This window comes from Myxocyprinus asiaticus, chromosome 10 (assembly GCF_019703515.2).
Source record: "Myxocyprinus asiaticus isolate MX2 ecotype Aquarium Trade chromosome 10, UBuf_Myxa_2, whole genome shotgun sequence".
Lineage (NCBI taxonomy): Eukaryota > Metazoa > Chordata > Actinopteri > Cypriniformes > Catostomidae > Myxocyprinus > Myxocyprinus asiaticus.
In genome coordinates this window covers 23,587,524-23,603,642 of record NC_059353.1, presented here as the reverse complement: position 1 = coordinate 23,603,642, position 16,119 = coordinate 23,587,524, and the positions used below count along the sequence as shown (strand labels likewise).

At 36.9% G+C, this 16,119-nt stretch overlaps 1 protein-coding gene across 7 annotated transcripts in view; it reads left to right on the top strand.

Moving 5' to 3' along the window:
- Positions 1–16,119, top strand: part of LOC127446948 (uncharacterized) — a 48,954-nt gene continuing 32,835 nt past the window's right edge. The window contains exons 1-11 of one of the 7 annotated variants that reach the window (XM_051708319.1): positions 1–149; positions 8,974–9,103; positions 10,150–10,296; positions 10,405–10,542; positions 10,839–10,990; positions 11,422–11,525; positions 11,656–11,848; positions 12,438–12,569; positions 12,675–12,818; positions 13,363–13,501; positions 14,251–14,401. In XM_051708319.1, coding sequence (XP_051564279.1) covers positions 8,974–9,103; positions 10,150–10,296; positions 10,405–10,542; positions 10,839–10,990; positions 11,422–11,525; positions 11,656–11,848; positions 12,438–12,569; positions 12,675–12,818; positions 13,363–13,501; positions 14,251–14,401 — 1,430 coding nt within the window. In that variant the 5' untranslated portion in view covers positions 1–149. Of the gene's footprint in view, positions 150–3,594; positions 3,707–8,973; positions 9,104–10,149; positions 10,297–10,404; positions 10,543–10,838; positions 10,991–11,421; positions 11,526–11,655; positions 11,849–12,437; positions 12,570–12,674; positions 12,819–13,362; positions 13,502–14,250; positions 14,402–16,119 lie in introns of those variants that run through there. The other 6 variants (XM_051708318.1, XM_051708320.1, XM_051708321.1 and 3 more) reach the window with 6 other exon arrangements.

Here is a 16,119-nt window from a genome sequence, read left to right as displayed (position 1 = left end):
TTGTTCTTTAGGAAGTTGCTGATTTGAGGAAGTAGTTCCCAGAGTTGGCAGAGGACCTCCAGATCCCAGAGTTCTTTGAGCCTGAGCAGTTTTTCTCCAGTGTCTTTCGTGTATGTTTCCCTGGTCTGCAGCTGTGGACACACTATGATGTGAGTTCTTAGAGCCTATTGGTGATTGTGTGACGTGAAATAATCTTTTAGTGTCCCTCAAAGCTGTCTACAGTTTTATCTTATAAAATGGCACACTGTTTGCTGACTTTAAAAAGCATAGACAATATGTGCTGTGTTTCAAGATCTGGAGGAATGCCATGCATACTCTATGCATACTTTTCTTATGATTTATAACCACATTTGGTTTGTTATGCATACTGTTGCTTCAATATATCCACATAATTTTCCTTCCTCATGATGCCATCTATTTTGTGAAATGCACCAGTCCCTCCTGCAGCAAATCACCCACACAACATAATGCTGCCACCCCCATGCTTCACGGTTTGGATGGTGTTCTTTGGCTTGCAAGCCTCACCCTTTTTCCTCCAAACGTAACGATGGTCATTATGGTCAAACAGTTTAAAAAAAATTAATCAGACCAGAGGACATTTCTCTAAAAAGTAAGATCTTTGTCCCCATGTGCACTAGCAAACTGTCGTCTAGCTATTTTATGGTGGTTTTGGAGTAGTGGCTTCTTCCTTGCTGAGCAGCCTTTCAGGTTATGTCGATATAGGACTCGTTTTACTGTTGATATAGATACTTGTCTACCTGTTTCCTCCAGCATCTTCACAAGGTCCTTTGCTGTTGTTCTGTGATTGATTTGCACTTTTCACACCAAACTACATTCATTTCTAGGAGACAGACTGCGTCTCCTTCCTGAGCGGTATGATGGCTGCGTTGTCCCATGGGTTTTATACTTGCGTACTATTGTTTGTGCAGATGAACGTGGAACCTTCAGGCATTTGGAAATTGCTCCCAAGGATGAACCAAACTTGTGGAGGTCCACAATTTTTTTTTTTTTCTGAGGTCTTGGCTGATTTCTTTTGATTTTCCCATGATGTCAAGCAAAGAGGCACTGAGTTTGAATGTAGGCCTTAAATACATCCACAGGTACACCTCCAATTCAGTACATCTCCTATCAGAAGCTAATTGGCTAATTGTCTAAAGGCTTGACATCATTTTCTGGAATTTTCCAAGCTGCTTAAAGGCACAGTTAACTTAGTGTATGTAAACTTCTGACCCACTGGAATTGTGATATAGTCAATTAAAAGTGAAACAATCTGTCTGTAAACAATTGTTGGAAAAATTACTCATGTCATGCACTAAGTAGATGTCCTAAGTGACTTGTCAAAACTATAGTTTGCTAATATAAAATCTGTGGAGTGGTTAGAAAATGAGTTTTAATGACTTCAACCTAAGTGTATGTAAACCTCTGACTTCAGCTGTAGTTAACTAATGTTAACAAATACAACCTTATTGTAAAGGGTTACAGATACTATTTTGTGGTTTTATAGTTATAACGGATGAAAACTAAAACTAAGACTTAAAAAATAAAAATAGCCATTTTCAAAAAATAACAACTATTTATTCACCATTAAAACAAAACTGAAATTCAAAACCAAAACACAAAAAAAATAAAAAAAAAAAAAAAATTGTGAAATTTTAAAAACTACAATAACCCTGCCTGTTATGTAGTATTCTTAACCAACTAAAAATGTGTAATTTAAGTCCCAAACCTGACATGTGCTCTGCCCGGGAACTTTCACATTTCTGTGAGGCAGCGAATGCTAGTATTGTAATTTGAATGGAGTTACACTGCTGTGGTTTTTTAGCCTCTTTGGTATACTTAGATTTTTTTAATGATTTAGCATTTAACTTGTTGAATTTTTGTATGTAAGTTTACTGTAGATGCACACATTTAGTATTGAACTATATTGTTTTCTAGTTCAAAATATTTCCATACCCAGCTTTTCCTTTTCACTGTGATTGTCACCATATTTTTCCAAGGTGTCTTGTGACCCATTGCTCATGTAGAATGATTTTGGTATTCAAATACAGGCGCATTGAACATTAACAGAGTGATGAAAATCCATGCACATTCCTAATCCTAAAGTAATGTTGAACTGTTAACCATTGTTATAATAACTAATGCCAGCATACACAGCAACATGGTGGTCTATGCAGCTACAGTTTGACTAAATCTCCTCAGCTCTGTAGTTTTACAATACCCTGGCTCTGGAGATTGGGGTTGGTGTCAATGTATTCTGGAGGCATTTGTCACCGGTTAGTTACAATAAGAAAGATCCATATGGAAACAAAGACCCAGTAGCAGCCACCCGAGCCCTGCAGGCACTGGAGCGGACCTTAGGACTCTTGGAAGAACTGCCAAGTGATTATCGTGATTTCTATGCTCATCACATGGTGGTGCTGATACAAAGCCAGGCGTTCTGTATACAGGCAGCACAAGGAAATTCAGACACAGCATAATTCTCTCACTCATCCAGACTGAAATAGAAAAAAAAAGGGAAGATTTGTCTTGATTGTTCAATATCAATTTAGTAGCAATGACCGGATAAATAACAATAGTGAATAATGCAGATACTATGCATTAATTAAATCTGTTAATTAAAGTATTAAGCCAGGTCTTCTGACTAATCAAATATACTGGTATGAATGTACAATAATCAAATGTACAAAGGTACATTTAAGACCAGCATAAGGGTATGTAACGGGTTCAAATGGGCAAGGAGGAGGTGGGAACCGGCTGAACAGTCAAAGTAATATTTAATGAAACAAAAGAACACACACACTGCAGCTGCGTGTGGCTCTCTCTCTCGAACTGCCGCATCCCACTGCACTTATCCCTCTCCTTGGCTGATTAGCCTGATTGGGGGCCGGACGTGCATAGTCACGGCCCGGCCCCGCCCTCCTCCTCGTCACAGGATATAAACAAACTAATTGGAAAAACAAGACACAGATGTCAACTCTCAGGACAGGGAAATGGACAGGCACATGAAACCATTGATGGGGGAACAAAACATTTCCAAAATAAAAACATGACACTCCCATTCTCTCTTTTACTTGCTTATAGATTTGTTAAATATAAATATGGAAATTTGTTTAAAATTAGGTGGTTTTAAATGTTGATTCAATGTATATATATGTTGTTTTTTAAATTTTGTTATATGTTTATGAATCAATAGAAATTTTAATTTAATAAAAAGGTTGTTTTGATGCAGTTTTTGAATGTACATAAGTTATTGCAAGTATATTAACTTAAGAAGAAAAAAATATATAAATTATCTCATCTTCTATGCAAAATGTTTTATTTATGTGTCTTTGAAAAGCTTAAACTTTTTGTAATTGCCAAATGTACTGTTTATATTTTACCCCAGATTTGAAACATCCATTGGATTTCCCTTGTTTTTTTGTCCACTTTTCTCTTTTTTACTTTTGTTGTTCTCTTATGTAGGCCTATTGTGGCTTCATCATAAATGAAAGTAAAAGTGAAGAAAGCATGTACACTGTCCTGTTAGTGTGACCTTTCTTCCTATTCAACAGTTGTTTATTTGCCCCACCTTTTAGAAGAAATTATAACCTTCCTGGGAAATGAAACAGAAACTAAAAATGTCTATAAAACGCATGCGTGTTCAACCCAGGTAAAATCATTCTTCAACGCTCTTCAAGTAACAACATTCTTTAAGATGGCAAAGGAGGTAGGCAAATTCTATATAATTTCATTAGTTCATGATTTTAGATACCAATTTTGATACCACAGCTGCTATTAACTCCCATGCTCTGCTGAAATTGACTTCCTGATTGTTCTCTGTGTATTCTGTTTTTTACACTGTAAAAATAAGAGTGAATTTTGAAATAATTTTCCCTTTCCCTTTGAAAAAGCTTTTCCTTTGACCTAATGAAATGCAGTGGACAGATAATATTGAAACGTAACCCTCTGTAGGCATGTCATTTTCAGAAAATTGTTTATAATTAGTTAACAGAATTGCTTAAAATGTTTTTTTAATAGAATTAATAGAAAATACAATGCCACGAGCCAATAAATTGTATTATCTGTAAGACCAATATGCTTTAATAAAACCCACAACATTTTTGTGCACAACTAATTAAAATCTGTATTTTTTAATAGATAAAGGGCCCAGAGTAATATAAAGTTATGGGGCCAAGAAATCCTTGCGGCCCTGATTGTGAGGGTTAAGTACAGATGTAACAAAAAATATCAACATGCCTCTGCCAAAATGTAATCATGTTATAATTCAGGATACGATATTCTTTACAGAAAGCATGTTTATTTCAGCTTCTGGTTTTTTTTTTTTTTTTTTTTTTTTTCATACACTACTCCATTCTACTGGGTATGGAACATCCCAGTCCATTTAGTTGTGTTATTGAGGCCAATGAGCCTGTCAGGCACAAAGCAGTGCAAACATATGGAATGGGTGTGTGTGACGAGGAGGAGGGTGGGGCCGGCCTGTGAGGATCCTGAATTGGGCTAATCAGCTGGGAGGGGGATATAGACTAGCCAGAGGCGGCGGTGGAGAGAGAGAGACACATGTGGCCACGCTGCATGTTTGTTTATGTTGGTTTTAAGTTTACCATTATACTTTGTGTTGACTGTTCAGCCGTTTCCCGCCTCCTCCCTGCCCAACCTTTACCTGTTACAGTGTGCTTTCACAACAGAAGCAATAATGCTTGCCATTCAGTTCAAAACAGAGTATTACTGTAGTCAAGTTCAGATAGATGGCACCCCTGGTAGCATCTCTATGATGTGGTTCAGCGCCAGTGATCAAAAGCATAGACCAGGAATAGTCAAATTTACTCACAAATGCATTGCTAAAATGCTTCCAGTATGGTAACTTCTCAAATATATTTACTTCATATGTAAATATTTTATACTTTAATATTTAAGAAAACAAATTTACTGTAATTGCTGTGATATTGAGCACATGCAGTTATTATACCACAATAAGGCTGTCAATGTGCACCAATCTGTGATGAGAGTATTTGCGTTTACTTTATTTGCTTCTAAATTATATTTTAAAAAAGTAATGATGTAGTAAATTGCAAAGCTGTTCTTAAATTAATCTGGTTAATGTAAATGTTATTTACATGTAAAGGGATGCTCACACTGACAACGATTAGCAGCAACAAAGTGACCAAAAGTCATTAATTTTCATTGTGGGGGCCGTTTTCACTGACTACGATTTGCAGCAACAAAGCGACTGGAAGTCATTTAAAATTGTGCCACTCGCTTACAAGTGTTCACATGGAAGCGTTTATCTGAATTCTCAATACAAGTCTGGATTGTACAAACGGACCACTAATGACTTAATGGGAAGACAAATTTGGATATCCCTGACAGACTGTTGATCATCAACAATTATATACACCTAACGATAAATCAAATTTTTAAAGTGCTAAAACACAATCATGGTATTCAGTGCTACAATACTTGATGGCAGTGGCGCCTGAATCTGTACAGCCGAAAGCACTGTACGTACCATGAGCGCTCTGACTATCCTGAGAAACATTGACTCTCTAAATATTTAATAAATCATGAAGTGTCCCGTATTTCTGATGGCTGTTTTAAAGAATCAGCAATGCACAATTTACGAATGAATAATTCTTTTTGAGTCGGTTCTTTTCAGTGAATTGGCCAAACGGGTTTGCAAAATAGTCTGAATTGATTTGTGATTCAGTACAATTAGTTCTGAGCGCTCTCTCACTGAATCATTTGGAGTGGGTTCTCATACAGTACAGTAACTAACACAGAGAACAAACAGTGCTGGTGGATACAGTGGAAATTTTCAGTTGAAAATCAACTGAAACAAAAGGCTGTCTTTTTGAGAGGTAACTTTGAGAAACTTCAGCTAGTGTTGTGTCATGTGAACAAGGGGCTGTTCAAACCGAACCGAACCGAACCTTGCAACCGCTCGTGATGTTTTTCAATCATTCTCCATAAACATTCACTAGATGGATGTCTTTTGACAACTGCATCATGTTTCATTGTGTTTCTAGCATCTCTCACGGGAGCGCTGCATTTTTAGATGCTGTGTCAAGTTAAAAAGAACTTTTTCAACTGATAAAAACTCATCTTGAGATGCTCTTTTCATTGTGGTGCGTTTTGCTTTTATTGCGAGAACGCGTTTGTTCTGAACGGTTACTGGAAGAAATGCTTTAGCCAATAGTTACATGAACGCTACGCTACTCATACTCAAGAAAATTTAAAAATGCTTCTCTCAAAGTCACCAGAATTGAATGCTTTGGTGTTGTTTTTGCAAAAAAAAAAGAAAAAAAAAGAAAAACAATCTCATGGGGGACCATGCCGCCAGACCCCCCTAGATATAAGGTTGTAGGCTATTAGGCAGATTTCTGTGCGTACCCTCAGATGAAATACTGCAGGCGCCCATGCTTGATGGGCCCCCCACCAACCACAGTCTGTCATGGATTTGTCAGGAAGAACCCAAAACACAAAATCAAGATGCAAAACAGTCTCCCACCACCGCTTACAAGAATGAACTTAGAATACTGTACATTAAATTATAATGTTGTAATTTATTTGTTACTCAGTATTAACGACAAACCGTGGTTACAGCAGAGCTCAGACATCTTTGTCAGGCCAAAGAGGATGCTTACAAGGGTGGGGATAAAGTCTTGTACAATCAGGCCAGGAACACACTGAACAAGGATATCAGAGTGGATAAAAGAAGATACTCTGAGAAGCTGAAAAACAAGTTTTCAACTAACGACCCTGCATCAGTGTGGAGTGGCATGAAACAACTCACAAATTACAGGACTCCTACCCCCAACCCTGTGGTGGACCAACAACTGGCTCACGACCTGAATGTGTTCTACTGCAGATTTGAAAGGTCCAATCTCACACCCCACACCCACTCTGACCTTCACTTCACACAAACACCAACACCTCCTGCAACCCCCCTCCTCACCCCTCCTGCTACTCAAACTGCACTTAAGATCTGTGAAGATGATGTGAGCCACGTCTTTCGGAAACAGAAGACGAGGAAAGCTTCAGGCCCAGATGGCATCTCACCGGCGTGTCTTCGATCCTGTGCTAACCAGCTGGCTCCCATCTTCACACAGATCTTCAATAGATCACTGGAGCAGTGTGAAGTCCCATGCTGCTTCAAACACTCAATCATTATTCCTGTCCCAAAGAAACCCAAAATCACAGGACTTAATGACTACAGACCTGTCACCCTGACGTCTGTGGTCATGAAATCATTTGAGAGACTGGTGTTGGCCCACCTGAAGAACATCACTGGACCCTTTCTAGATCCCCTTCAATTTGCTTATCGAGAAAACAGGTCTGTGGATGATGCAGTCAACATGGGATTGCATCATATCCTGCAACATCTGGACAGACCAGGGACATTTGCAAGGATCATTTTTGTGGACTTCAGTTTGGCTTTCAACACCATCATCCCAGCTATACTCCAGAATAAATTACACCAACTCTCTGTTCCCATGTCTATCTGTCAGTGGATTACCAGCTTTCTGACGGACAGGCAGCAGCTTGTGAGACAGGGGAAACTCATTTCCAGCACCTGTACAATCAGCATTGGTGTCCCCCAGGGATGTGTACTCTCCCCACTACTCTTCTCCCTCTACACCAATGACTGCATCGCTAAGGACCCCTCTATCAAGCTCCTGAAGTTTGCAGACTATACCACTGTCATCGGCCTCATCCGAGATGACGATGAGTCTGCATACAGAAGGGAGGTTGAACAGCTGGCTGTCTGGTGCAGTCAAAACAACCTTGAGCTGAGCACGCTCAAAACGGTGGAGACGATTGTGGACTTTAGGAGGAACACCCCAACTCTGACTCCCCTCACCATTCTAAACAGCACTGTGGCAGCAGTGGAGTCATTCAGGTTCCTGGGCACTACCATCTCACAGGACATGAAGTGGGAGACACACATTGACTCCTTTGTGAAAAAGGTCCAGCAGAGGTTGTACTTCCTTCGCCAGTTGAGGAAGTTCAACCTGCCACAGGCGTTGCTGATACAGTTATACTCAGCAGTCACTGAGTCTGTCCTCTGTACTTCAATAACCATCTGGTTTGGTTCAGCTACGAAAACAGACATCAGAAGACTACAAAGGACAGTTCAGACTGCTGAGAGGATTATTGGTTGCCCCCTGCCTCCCCTTCAAGAACTATACACTTCCAGAGTGAGGAAAAAGGCTGGAAAAATCATTCTGGACCCCACTCACCCTGCCCATTACCTTTTTGAGCTGTTGCCTTCTGGCCAATACTTCAGAGCTCTGAGCACCAGAATTGTCAGGCACAGGAACAGTTTTTTCCCTCAGGCTATCCATCTCATGAACATTTAAATTGCCCCATTGAGCAATAACTATGTGCAATACACAGTTTAGTCTTTTTTATATTTATCCAACACATCCAACCTCTTCTGCCATTTCATTCCTCTGGGAAAACAAACAAACAAACAAACCAAAAAAAAAAAAAAAAAAAAAAAAACATTTACACTGTACATAACATATAACAGATTTGTATTAGATTGCACTACGTATGTGTATGTGTGTATGTGTGTGTCTGTGTGTGTATGTATGTATGTGTATAACTATTTTTTATTTTTTATTATTATCTATGTCTTGCTGCTGTTTTTGTATTGTTTTTGTATTGTTGTACACTGGAAGCTCCTGTCACCAAGACAAATTCCTTGTATGTGTAAGCATACTTGGCAATAAAGCTCATTCTGATTCTGATTCTGATTACTATATAATGTCTCAATAACACTGCTGTTCTGAAGGCATGCCTAAATGTAGATTGTTATTCATTTGGTAAAGTATAGCATACCTGTAATTTTTCAAAGGTGAATTGATGTTACTTATTTATGTAATTAAGTCATGATTGCATAATTCTGGTATGTTCTGTAACCTGTAAAGAGATGAAATGCACTTGCTAATATAAATACAATGTGTTTTTCAGATGGAGAAAGTATACAAGCTTTTAGAAAACAACAAACTAGAAATGTTTTATAACCAATTCCGTGAATTTGGGATTATGGATGTGCAGGATTTTATTGATGGTGTAACTGATGAAGATTTGGAAAACATGAGTAAGATTTGTCTGTCAAAGTTTATTACTACCAAATTTGGTAACATTTAACAATAAGGTTTGTTAGATAATGTTGGTCAATACATTTGGTATCATTAATACACAACCATTTTTGGCAGCATTTCTTAATCTTGTTTAATGTTAATTTATAAATATAGTACTGTTCATTTTTAGTTCATGTTATTTCATAAAACATGAACTAATGTTGATGTATATGACTCTTCATATGAAAATACATTAGCATATGCAGAAATGAACAGTAAACAAGATGTATAAATGCTATTATTGTTATAACTGTTTATTGTTAGTTCATGTTAATTACTTTTACAACCTTATTGTAAAGTGTTATCAACATTTCCATCATATTTGACATATATACACTCACTGAGCACTTTATTAGGAACACTATGGTGCTAATAAAATGCCTGACATGGTTGTAGCCCATCCGACTCAAGATTCGACGTGTTGTACTTTCGGAAATGCTATTCGGCTCACTACAATTGTATAGAGTTGTTATCTGAGTAACTATATCTTTTCTGTCAGCTCGAACCATCTGGCCATTCTCTGTTGACCTCTCTCATCAACGTGACCTCTCGTCTCAAGGTCTCCGTCCGCACAGCTACCGCTCACTGGATGTTTTTTGTTTTTGGCACCATTCTGAGTAAACTCTAGGGACTGTTGTGCATGAAAATCCCAGGAGATCAGCAGTTACAAAACTACTCAAACCAGCCCATCTGACACAAACAATCATGCCACGGTCAAAATCACTGAGATCACATTTTTTATGCTTTATGATGGTTGATATATACATTAACTGAAGCTCCTGACCAGAATCTGAATAACTTTATGCATTGTACTGCTGCCACATGATTGGTTGATTAGAAATCGCATGAATAAGTAGGTGTACAGGTGTTCCTAATAAAGTGCTTAGTGAGTGTGTTCAATTTGAAGGTGATCCAAACAAGAAATTAATTATCCTATACCATAAAATCAGTTTTATTTTATTTTTTATTAATACATTACATACTCTGCTTGGTGTCTCATAAGATTTTACAAAGGTTCAGAAGAACAGATTTCAAAAAATGAAAGATGACATTCATAGGCTTGGCCAAGGATCATCAGTGACAAAATCACTAGAGGCATATTGCCTTTATTATTCATTCCCACAATGTCAAGAGCACAGACAAATAATTGGTAAGCAAAGTCTCTTAACCTTTAAGGAGAATATAGAAGTTATGTATTTGATTTATGTTATTCTCAAAGAGAAGTAATCATATTCATGAGTTTCTGTTTTTTGCATAGATATGGACCAATCCCAAAACACAGTGGAAGATCTTATTCTGAGGATTAGCATCTATGAGAACATTAGTAGCCAAATGACTGTGTGTCTGTTTACTGCTAATGGAATGCCCCTGACAGACGATCCCTTTTTCAATACATGTTAGTTTTAATTAATAGTCCTCATACTGTTTGCAGAGTTTACTTGACTTATTTACTTATGTGAGTGTCAGCTGTATATAAACAACCGAAATAAGACACTGTTTTTGTATTTTACCACTCATGCTAACAGAACTGTTCAGTTACTCACAGGTTTAAATAATAATGTGCGTCAGAATAAACTCACGGCCATAAGCCAAGTCAGCTGTAATCTGATTTAAAATTATTACAGTTTTGATTTTCTCCATTTGTTAATTTGTAAATGATTGCCTTCACAGTTTTTGTTTGCATTCTCACAGGGTCCCTGAAAGACAGGCACATTGAAAATGGGAGTGAATTGTATGCCATATTTACACCAAAAGAAAATTTAAGAGGGATTCCAAATGACCATCGGGTCAACGACATGAAAAATGAAGGCCCAGATACTGTCTTCTGTCACGTGATGCTAAAAGTAGCAAACCTAAAAATATTGCTAAATTAAAAAAAAAATGTTGAACATTGCTACTGTATGAAAACATTTCTTATTTGTAAAGCAACATATGAGTTTGATTTAATCACTGTGTACACGCTGGGCTTCTTTGTAATGCTCGTTAGTCTTTATTTTCACAGCTGTTCTTTAGATGCATAACCTAAATAATGAACTGAGGTTTTTATCCAGAAAATGTGGAAGTTTCTTTTTGCTTTCATGTTTTTTTAAGATTCACAGATAGAGGCCAGTTGTAAGGCAATACACTTAGATATTCTGCTAATGAGAATTTATGTATATACAGTATATATATATATATATATATATATAAAATATGAAATAATAAATATAAAAATAAATATATAGACAGACATGTAAATTTTTTTATTTTTTATTTTATTTTATTTTTTTAACAGGGCAGATATGAAGTCCATGTGGACTTGAAACATGATACATTGATTCAGTTGAGAGGACGACTTTCAGTTGAGAGTAGAATTCCGCCACATGTGCTTCACCTAAAGTAATTTTTTATTAAAAAACATAACATTGGATAGAGGATGACAGTAAAATAGTACTAACTTCACAATACTGACTGGTTGTTGTGCAAATGGTTCAAACCAATCAATATCTCATGTGGCTTTCTTTTATAGAAACTATGAATGGAATTCCAATGAAATACTATTTAACCTTGGGATTGATGAAGATACAGTGCTGCATTTCTCTTTGTCTTCATTGCCTGACAATGCACCAGATATGAATGAATTCTGCCAAAGTGATATCACACCATCAGTGAAACAAACAGACAAGGGCCTAAGCGCTTTTTTCTCAGCTTTAAATTGCATTGTAAGTTTCCTTTTCTGATTACCCTCTTTTCTCAGTATTAAAATAAGTACCTCAACAAGGGATGAACTTAAATAATGCAAAAAATTCATAACACAGGTTATCTGACATGCATACAGGTTAGGACCAACAAAACTGTAGGCCATATATCCTGTCATGTCTATAGTTCCCATTATTTTATATTTTTTTCCCTACTTTTACATTCATTATAACTGCAGCCAGCCCAGAACTGAATGTGGATAGAATGAATATATTATATTTATTATAAATCATAACTGAGGGCACAGAACATCAGAAATAAGGATATAGCTGTTTGAAACTGATGGATGTGATTTCAAATATTAAAACTGAACAAAGCCAAGCATCTCTTGTATTGCTTGTGGAATTCATAGCATAACACACACATCTATATAATATTTATAGTATAAAATATGATAACCTTGACCTGAACTATTATAATAAGCCTATTTATTTCCCATAAATTCATTCTTTTAAAGATAAAAAAAAACTTTCATTCTTTTTAATAATGAATGGGAATCTATCATCACCACTTAATTTATCTCAACCTAATCATCTGTTTTTGAATTTCTAGAGAATTAAAAATTGTGGAAATGGTTTCAAGAAAGTGATCACATACATTCGAAAAATCAGTGGATGCAACGCCTTAGCCCAGAGCTTGTTTCAGACCATTTGCCAAAACATGACTGGTACAAGGGTCCAAAAGGTGATCTCATGTTTGCACAAGTAGAAGTAAATATTTACTAAAAATATATGCTCCTAAGATCCTTCTTTACATGTGTGTTTTTTGTTACATATCTTATATTTCCAGATTGCCATTGTAGAAGGGCTTTACTTTCTCTTCAGGGAATTGCTACCCAGCCTTACAAAAAGATCAGATGACAGATTAATTGAGGACATTGATGTTTTTGAGCATGCACCCATTTGCTGGGCTTATCTAATATCTGAAGCAGAGGTATACAGTGCAGTTTGTTAGATAATTTAAAATATTATTAATATAGTTTTAAATATGAAAGTTTATCCTGTTGTCCTGCACCCCCCTTTTGAAAACAAACCCAAGAAATGGCATATGCAAAAACAAAAAAGGTTGCAGGTCATGAACCAATTGGTCTCTTTTGAGAGAAGACACTTGACAGATTGTTACCTGAAAAGAAAAGTTAGAAAAGCTTAGATGTATACTGAATGACTGAATGCTGAATACATTTATAATTTATATAATTTATATAAATTATATAAATTATATTTACTGTAATACAAAGCAGTTTTTTTCCCTAAAGTTCCCTTTAGAAAAAAAAACAACAACACAAATTTTATCGTGATTTTCTTGGATGACATGTAGCTAAGCATCAAATCTAATAACAGTACAGTACTTTAGTTCTTGTTATTGAGTTTAGAATTGATACCAATACATCAACAATGCAGTGAGTAACGTGATTCTGTGAGACCAGATTGGTTTCTCCAAATGTTGAATCGATTTCTAAATGTATTTCTCCCTGCAGAATGAGAGCACAGAGCATGAAAACTATGCTTCAGTGTCCATGAAGGCGCAATCAACAAATCAGCGTTTTTCTGAACCAGTGCGTGTACCAGGAGTGCCTGAGGTTTTTGACAGGGCATATGTGCTGGAAAAAATCAGAGGTTAATATCTTAACTTTGCATTTGATTGTTGATATTGTATAACATGTTATACAGTATACATTCACTGAGCACTTTATAAGGAACACCTGTACACCTACTTATTCATGTAATTATTTAATCAGCCAATTGTGTGGCAGCAGTGCAATGCATAAAATCATGCCGATACGGGTCAGGAGCTTCAGTTAATGTTCACATCAACCACCAGAATGGGGAAAAGTGTGATTTCAGTGATTTTGACCGTGGCATGATTGTTGGTGCCAGACGGGCTGAGTTTAACATTTCTGTAACTGCTGATCTCCTGGGATTTTCACACACAACAGTCTCTAGAGTTTACTCAGAATTTTGACAAAAACAAAAAACATCCAGTGAGTGACAGTTCTCCGGACGGAAATGCCTTGTTGATAAGAGAGGTCAACAGAGAATGGCCAGACTGGTTCAAGCTGACAGAAAGGCTACGGTAACTCAGATAACCACTCTGTACAATTGTAGTGAGCAGAATAGCATCTCAGAATGCACAACAAGTCGAACCTTGAGGCAGATGGACTACAACAGCGAAAGACCACGATGGACCATAGTTTTCCTAATAAAGTGCTCAGTGAGTGTATGTTTGAAAGGGTACAATAATTATTTTCATAGTTAGAAAAAGGTTCCCAAGCTAAATATGATACATTTCCATATAACTTATTTTTTTCCATATAACTCTTATTATGATTAATGTTTTATGATTTGTTGTTTGCTTTATTTTTAAGATGGTGAAAAAATTCCTAACTGCAGTGAGATGAACCTTAGAGAGACATCACTTAAAAAAGACATTGACGTTGAAAAGATTTTGCTCAGTCTACCTCCATTTATGGAATACTTCCCTCTTTGGATTGGTCATGGTACTACGCCTGGTCCCAGGTATGACCATTTTTTTGTCAGTAGAATGTTTCTCTTATGTCTCTTTTGTATTTAGATTTGATGTATGGTTTGTTCAAAAGTGATTTTAAGTGCATTCAAGGTATACATTTTATCAGCCCATGCATTCCCTGGGGTCCATTTTGTTACAGTAATGTTATATATATGTATATATATATATATATATAAATATAAAGAGTGCTCAGAAGAAGTTTTGTTGTCAAATAGATGTAATGTAGTCATAATTTCTTGTTAATGTTCAAGTTGATTTTGAGCGACAGTGTCCCTATAAGGAAAAAAGTCTGCTTCTAGATAATATCGGATTTACCGGAATGCCAGACAGTTATGACTAAGTTATGGCAGTATTTATTAGCCTATATGAAAATTATTAATTTATAGTGTTTATATTGTAATACAATGTAAACAAGTGTAAGAGTGGTGGTTTTGTTTCTCTTTTATCTATGTATGAGCTGAAAGCACAGACATTTTTATAGGAGTCACTGGTGTTTTTCAGGCTTGTTCATAGTTAAATGCAGGGTTAAAAAATTTCAGTTTGTTCTGAGAAACTGAACTGTTTTTTTTCATTCTGGTTCTGGTGTTCCGTGGCCTCCTTTCCAATTGGTAACAGGTTAGAAAAAATAAACGGTTAATAGCGTTCTTTTAAAATGACAATACTGAGTGCTAAGGGTGGGTGATATACCAGTTCCAGTGTTGCCAAATCTCATGAGAGAAACAAGGGGACCTGGGGCCTATACCATGAAGCCGCTTTAGGTGGCTAGCCAGGTAAGTTTTAGTTTAGTTTGCATCAACTCTGGGTTTTAGGTACCATGAAAGTGGGTCTGTCTTTACTGGTGTTCAACACCATAGCAACTCCTGCTCCATCAGGTTTTGTTCTGGTAACAGTATTCTAACAGATACTGAACCAATCTCCTGTGAGTAGTCAATATCCTGTCACTCTTAAAGAGCACTTTAAAGAAATAAATCTTAGAAATCCACAAAATCGACTCTTCATGATAAATTATTTATTTATTTGAGAGTCTAAATATAGATTTTCGGTAGATGGAGCAGGCTCGGTTCTACGGGGGTGCTTGAGGGTGCTAAGCACCCTCAAACGAACCTTAGAGCACCCTCAATTGCAGACCAGGGGAAACTGCTGCCCGTGGGTCGATTTATCGTGAACATTTTTTTAGATCTTTCATTTATCTGTCTTTGGGACCTATCGCGCATCCATAAGCTTTTAATATTCTCAGGGTTGCCAGATACTAGATGCAACACCCCAATCAGATATTTACACTTGCACAAATAGGAAATATTTCACCTTATGTCATACTTAATTTATGCAATCTGGCAACCATGCATGTGAATGCGCGCACTCTCTCTCTCTCCTCTTCGGAAAAAAACCTTAAAGTGCTCAAAAGTGCAATATTATGCTGAAAGAAAAGTGTGATGCAGCCACTCTGTGTCCATTCGTGATGCTGCGTGTGCTGTTTAGTGCCAAGTCTGCGAGCAAACCTTTTCAGTGATGAACTTTAGTAAAATCCCAATATATCTTCGCATCGTTCGCACATGGAGGGGACATGCGAGCAAAACCAAGCGAGAGAGGAATATGTTTGTTCTTTGTGTTATTTGTAAAATTCTTAAGACACTCACACCTGTATGTGAATGTTACTCTGGCAGTAATCATTTATCAGTGTCATGCAGCCTGTTTTATTCAGTTGTGT